Source organism: Chenopodium album, chromosome 6 (genome assembly GCF_948465745.1).
Source record: "Chenopodium album chromosome 6, dcCheAlbu1.1, whole genome shotgun sequence".
Taxonomy (NCBI): domain Eukaryota; kingdom Viridiplantae; phylum Streptophyta; class Magnoliopsida; order Caryophyllales; family Amaranthaceae; genus Chenopodium; species Chenopodium album.
In genome coordinates this window covers 5,034,237-5,040,884 of record NC_137839.1, presented here as the reverse complement: position 1 = coordinate 5,040,884, position 6,648 = coordinate 5,034,237, and the positions used below count along the sequence as shown (strand labels likewise).

The 6,648-nt window shown below is 31.8% G+C and overlaps 1 protein-coding gene across 1 annotated transcript; it reads right to left on the bottom strand.

The window, feature by feature from the left end:
• Positions 1 to 977: 977 nt before the first annotated feature.
• LOC145634380 (UDP-N-acetylglucosamine transporter UGNT1-like) lies at positions 978 to 5,411 on the bottom strand. Its single transcript, XM_081685796.1, has 10 exons — positions 5,267 to 5,411; positions 3,447 to 3,523; positions 2,935 to 3,096; positions 2,700 to 2,833; positions 2,288 to 2,418; positions 2,162 to 2,206; positions 1,941 to 2,038; positions 1,730 to 1,837; positions 1,574 to 1,630; positions 978 to 1,498 (listed from the first exon to the last, which is right to left on the bottom strand). Exons 1-10 carry the CDS (start codon positions 5,409 to 5,411, stop codon positions 1,424 to 1,426), a joined length of 1,032 nt encoding a protein of 343 aa, XP_081541922.1. The 3' UTR covers positions 978 to 1,423.
• Between the last annotated feature and the right edge of the window lie 1,237 nt (positions 5,412 to 6,648).

Below are 6,648 nucleotides of genomic sequence, written 5' to 3'. Positions count from 1 at the left end.
TTCAATCCTTGGATGAAGGTCTCATAACAAACCGAATTTATTCCAATTAAAATAATTTGCATTTTCCCATTCGATAGATTGGCCAAATTTATCAGTCCTTTTTTTAATTCATTCAACTTATAAATGTGTATAAATAAATGAGACTCTCATTTAGGATGAAATGAAGAAAGTAAATGATGGAAAGACCAATTAAATAACAAAGCAAACATACCTTTTCTTTCGTGAATCTTTTCTTAAAATCGTGATGTGTGCTAACACCTTTTCAAGGGAATATTTTGAAAAGCTTTTTAAGCCTTTTGTTTTCCAACTTTTCCTTCACTTTTCGTGTCTTATACTGCATGTACACTACGCATAATCAAGGATGATTATATATACTTTTAACTAATTTTCAAAAACAGCTCCATGTATCATTGCGTATTGTGAGCAACCAACTTGGATTTTTATCGTACATTTTGGGAACACGTTTTTTGGGTTTCTAGCTTTAAGATCAAGTCAGAAGCCAACAAGCTACGTTCGAGTCTATGCTAGACATACGTGATACATGTGTACACAAAAGATTTAACTACGTTTTTTACAAAATTAAGGCTTACACGGAATAATCACTTTTGGTTCATTTATAGTCGACTCCACTTATGAAATTAAGGCTTTGATTGATTGATTGAAATAAAGAAGACAAATGCATAGATTTTACATTCAAATGAATGCATTATGGCCATTATCTCACAGCTTGGTTTAATTGTTTTGCATGCATGCATGAGAAAATGCTTGCGTTATTTCACAAGAGATTGAAGCTATTTTGTATTCCTAGTTTCATTGTATAATTACGATGAGTATCTTGCAACGAAATCAAAACTATCTCTTTTGTCAATGTGCCACAAAATATAAGTACTATAAGCAGATAATTAGATAAATAGTCTTTGTTTAATTATACCATGCACAAGGTAAAACGAATTGTTTGTATATAGTCATATATAGAAAAGTGCTTATAATGCGACAATTTTGCTTAACAATAAACATTAATTAATGGGTCACTAGAGATACCTTAAGGTAAAAAAATGTATCATAAAATAATAAATGGTAACAAACTAGCATCACTTATCTAAGCCTTAATAGCCGTCTTTGGCGTTATGATGCAATTAAATTTATGTATAAATGTATAATGGTCTAGTGACAAAACTATGGTGATGACCTATTTTACTCAAATTTTTCATTCCACCTTAAGTATCCATAATAAACGTTAACATTTTAACATGTGTAGGTAAAAAAGGACAGTTGTTGCTCACGCATCGCAACATTTTACACCAAAATAGTTGAAATTTTCATTAATTTCAACCTTTGGACACACAAACTAAACAAAATCTGGGTAACATAGGTGACTTCTTAGAACTACTGCTGGAGTGCTGGTACCTCTACCTTAACACCCTTACTTTCCTTTGAGTTTGCAATAGGCATAGAAACAAGAACCGAGGAAGCCGGTGCCTTGACCTAGAATGTTGAACTGAGTCCAAAACAAGAGCAAAATAGTGAGGATTGAATCAGGGATTACGCGAAAGAGGACATAAACAAGACTTACCAAGTCAAATGGAAGGCCGCCAAATAAAAGCCAGCCAAGTCCAATTGTAAAAACATCCTATAACATCAGTTATCAATTTATCATTGTAGTCAGAAACAAAAAATCATAGCGACAAGTAATAATGCATTGATATTCTAAGTAATAATGATGACGTACCTTCAGGTTACCACATATAGTCTGTGTGAGTGCCGAATTCAGGGCTGTATTCCAGAACACGGTGTAATTCAAAAAGAATGCCAAGGTACAGGAAAGAAACATGACGGCCTAGAAAAAAACATTACCATTAATCTGTTTTCATTCTGCCAGATTAAAGACATAGGTGAAATGTTGTACAATCATTTTTTTCGAGTTACATAAGAATAAGCACCTGAAAGCCAGGGGATGATAAGTGAGGAAAGCTAATCAACTTCTGCAGATCACCTTGGAAGAGTGTTGACAGCAGCAAAATCGGTCCACATATGATTCCTACAAGATTTTTCTAAAACTATTGAAATTACGCGTTCTCTTATACTAACAATCAGTCTAATGAATGTAAGATGTTATTTTAGGAGAACATAAAATTATTTTTCCTAAACTCCTAATACATACCGTTGCACCACATGAGGCCAAATGTATTTAGGCTACTAGACTTTCCTGAGGAAATTAAACCAACAGATTAAATTAAAGAACAGAGAAACAGAGAAGATTGTTGTATGAAAAGTGAAATAATGCTACCAAGTCGAGCTATTGAGGTCAGATAGACTGCGGTGCAAAGATTTGATAAGAGCACAACACCATAGCTGTAAAAGTCGAATGAGAGGTCTCGTGCACCAGCTACAAATGCACCAAGTATGATGATAGCCACACTGATAAATCCCTTGGAAAATTTTATGAAAGATGATATTAGCAACTTAATAAAAGTCTCATTTTCTCAGCTCGATCTAATATCAATCACAAGTCTGGTTTTCAAACCCCATACATAAATCGCGGTCAAGAAAATATGCAAGAAATTACACTATTTGTACAAAGCTTTGATTCTAGATACATTATGATGATCAAAAAATAAGTCTGAAAAGCGCTAATGAGGGTGAGATAAGTTCAAATAAGATAATTTGCATGTGATAATATAAGAAACCGATTTATTTACCTGCCAAGAACACGAAGAGAGTACTTTTGACGTGCCACTAGATACTCGACCACCATAGTAAAAGCCACAGTTGTACGCCTCAGAGTTGTGTACATAGGAACATTTACACCACGCACAGATTCCATCGAAACCAGCTTTATTTCATTGAGTATATATGCCAAGAGAATTCAACAACATTAATTACTTCTTGAATCTTAATTACATACATAGTGACTGTATTAGACAGAAGATGTACCATGAATAACAAGTATGAGAACGCAAGAGGCAGGGTCTGAACTAGTGTCTTGAAGGGTACTATAATGATAGGATTGTCAAAAGTTTTGAGCGATTTATCATTTGTGAATGAAATGATCTTCCAATGTCTCATCACGTAGAGAAAAAAACACGAGCACATCAACTGTAAATCGAAATTTAGAGAACATATTAGTTACAAAACAGTCAAGCAAGTAGCATATTATAGCATTGGATTAACATCATTGAGCTAGTAGACAGCCAAAACATACATTAGGATAAAGGCCAATCTAATAGTGCAAATAATGCCACATATAAAAGCTAACATAACAATTTTGGAGCAAACTGAACAAATTCTACCTCTGTTACATATTATTTGCAACGATTTGACATAAAGTAGAGAGAGAAAATGGCTAATCGTTGTAAATAATATGAAACGAAGGTAGTATTAACTATTAAGGGATAATGTAATACAAGTCTTACAAGATCAATGATTAGTGACGGCGAATTAGTTACCTGAAGAAGGGTGATAACGTTTACATATGGGAACTTGTAAGAAGACAGAGCTGCTTTGTTAAACATGATCAACAATACTGCAAAGCAATTGTCAAATATTTTAGCTAGTTAAAGTTACAAGTAGTTAGAGATATTGTAAAATGAATTATTCTATCAATAGAATACCTTATGAATGTTATGACTTACATGGTTAGTACAAATTGAAATATACGTTACTCGGACTCTTTATTTCACCACAAATACTCGTGTGATATACTAATTGGTACTCCAACTTAGGCATATATGGGTGTTTGGCACTTCAATTAAGAAGTATGTACAATTGTACCAACTTTTTTTTCGATGGGGCCTAGGATTGGCCTTCTTATGAGTTGATCTCAAGTGATTAAACACAGAGTATTGCCGTATTGGATTACCAAATACAACTATACAAGTATATGCAATTTTTGGACATATTTCATGGGCCGTGGATAGCCCAGCTCACAACCCCCCATCGTGCATGGTGCGCAAATTTTAAGATGCACTTTGGTGCACATAAGTACTATTGTGCATAATGCTCAGTATGTTCTACGAGTATCTAATTTTACCATAACACATAGTAATGCATAATACGAAGTACTCCCTCTAATCCATAAAATGGTTAGTTAAGTAAATAGTATTATCTAAGGAAAAAGTAAAAAACATCAAATAACTATCTTCACAAGAGACTTAGCACAACATAATGGCATAATGCATTATACTTGCTATTATTTCAAGGTCAAATTGTGAATTTGTGACTTTTACTTTCTTTTACCAAAAAAGTACTTCCTCCGTTTTCTTCAACACTTCCCTAAAATGGAAATGTCACAATACTTGCAACACACTATAAAAGGAAAGTTACTTTAAATAAAAACTATATTATATCCCTTATTTAAAGCACATGGCCCACTAAATTACACTCCTAACAACCACTCTTCCTATTTTAAAGTTTATTATATCATGTGAACCCCACCTTTCTTAATTACCGCGCTAAAAAGTGTGTTGCATCTAAAAGAAAACGGAGAAAATATTTTACAACAATTTTTATTAAATTATTTATAAGACTTTTATAACACGAGAAATGTGGGTGCCTTAAACTGTACAGGCGTACGGCTTTTATAATACTTCTATGGTTGAACAAAAGGGTGCCTATAGTTATAAATAAATCGGCATGTCTACAGAGAAGCAAATAGAGCAGCAGATTGGATAGCAAATGTTGGGCATATTGTCACCGACAAATTGGATATTCCATTCTGTACCTCTTCAGCTTTATACCCTATTCTCACCTCAGATGCTTTAGGATCACCCCTCGTGAGGAGGGGGTTCTAATTCTTTTCTTTTTCTTACCTTAAAAAAAAAGTTATAAATAAATAAAATAATTATTGTATATGATTATTGATTAACACAATAATTGTATAACTAAGTATTGAACCAATTAATTAACCGAGCCATTAACCCACTAGATCACAATCAAATGTCAATACTCAATAATCTTAACAATAAGGTCTTGACCTAATCGTAAAGATTGAAGGCCGGTGTATAATAGGTTTTATATTACTTCATAGGTTATAACTTATAATCCTACCTCTTTTACTTGTAATTTGTAATGTCATTTTGAATCAATTACACCAAAAATATAAATAAATAAATAAAACAACAGAATATTCCCCAAGGAAAAAGATACAAGTTAATCAAAATTTAAATAACATTATAAATGAAAGAATTACGACTGAATAAAAAAAAATGAAAGAATGCTAGGAAAATAAATAAATAAATAAAAAGAGATAAAAATGGAGTAAAATTACCAGCACATAACATGTAAGAAATGGCAGCATAAACCCCTTTTCTTGACATAGCCTTAGAATTAGAATTACCATCTTCTTCAACCTTTTGATAAACCTCATCAATAGGCAGAATTATACTAGTATTCTTTTTAGGTGATGAAACCATTTTATTCGTAATTTTTCTCTATTTTTTTTTTGGGTGATTTTGTAAAGAAGAAGAATAAAATCCCACAAAAATGTGACTTAAATTATTACGAGTAGAAAGAAACTATAGTTGTAGTAGTAGTGTAGTAGTAGTACTGTTTGAACTGCAAAAGGTGACAACTTTTACAGGTGGTGGGAAGGGAACGAAGACTCAAAGAAGATGGGAAAAAAAAAAAGGTGGTGGGTCTTCTCTTTGGCTTTTTGTATGAGTTTAATTGTTTTGAACTCGTGTTAAGTTGTCCCACGTTGAAGAAGAGGATGAATTATGACGACTAATTACACATACGACTATATGAGTAGCTCATGTTACATAATAGTACGGGTACATGTACATGACTTATGTATATGTAATTTTATTATTATTGTTTCTAAATTAAAGGATTGGAGTGTAATCAATAATTCAATGCTATTGTGATGATATCTTGGAGAATTAAAGATGAGATAATTATCTTTCTTTAAGGAGTATGTATACAATGGATGATTTGTGGTTTTATTATAATTAACACATAATTAAAATGATCATATGCCTTATTAGGTTGATATTTTATTATTTTTAATTTTTTCCTAATAAGATTGATATTGTAATTAAGATCAAAGTTTTTTTTTTTTTTTTTTTTTTTTTTTTTTTGTATCCTGCAAATTATGTTCAAATTATCTAGATAATTTACTATTTACAAGATTAAAAAGATGATGCTTTATTTAAGAAAAATCAAAATAGAAAAACTAATTAGTGATGTCTTGCAATTTTAATATTTTAATTTTAGTATGTTATTGCTATTTTACAATTGGTTCTCCCAAAAGACATAATGGAGTATGCAAGCAAGTGATCGAACAAAATCTTATCACATTTGGTACAAAATCATACCTTACTATAGTACCACTATTATTTATTGACTATATGATGATGTATTGTATTGTTGTTTCAATATAGGCTAGGCTGTCCTTTGGTACATTATTTGATATTGATGAAGATCTATTTTCATAACTTAGTGCTGCCAGATTGTGTTTCTTTTGGGTAGGCTAGAATGCGCAAGATTGTCCAATAAATATAAAGTTTATGGAATCTTATATTCATGTAGCTGTGACATGTATTGCAAAGATAGAGTTGGGATAATAAATGTTTCCGTCGACAAATAACTTGTTTGGCATTGTTTTCTGTTTTTAAAAGAAAAAAATGTTTTCATTATTCAAAATTATCA

Bases quoted from the DNA above. Each gene is read 5' to 3' on its own strand.
- LOC145634380 (XM_081685796.1), bottom strand. From the start codon at position 5,411: ATGGTTTCATCACCTAAAAAGAATACTAGTATAATTCTGCCTATTGAT. The intron at 3,097-3,446 runs GTAACTAATTCG...TTCGATTTACAG, and splicing joins ACGTTATCACCCTTCTTCAG to TTGATGTGCTCGTGTTTTTT. The intron at 2,207-2,287 runs GTAGCATTATTT...TAATTTCCTCAG, and splicing joins GACCTCAATAGCTCGACTTG to GAAAGTCTAGTAGCCTAAAT.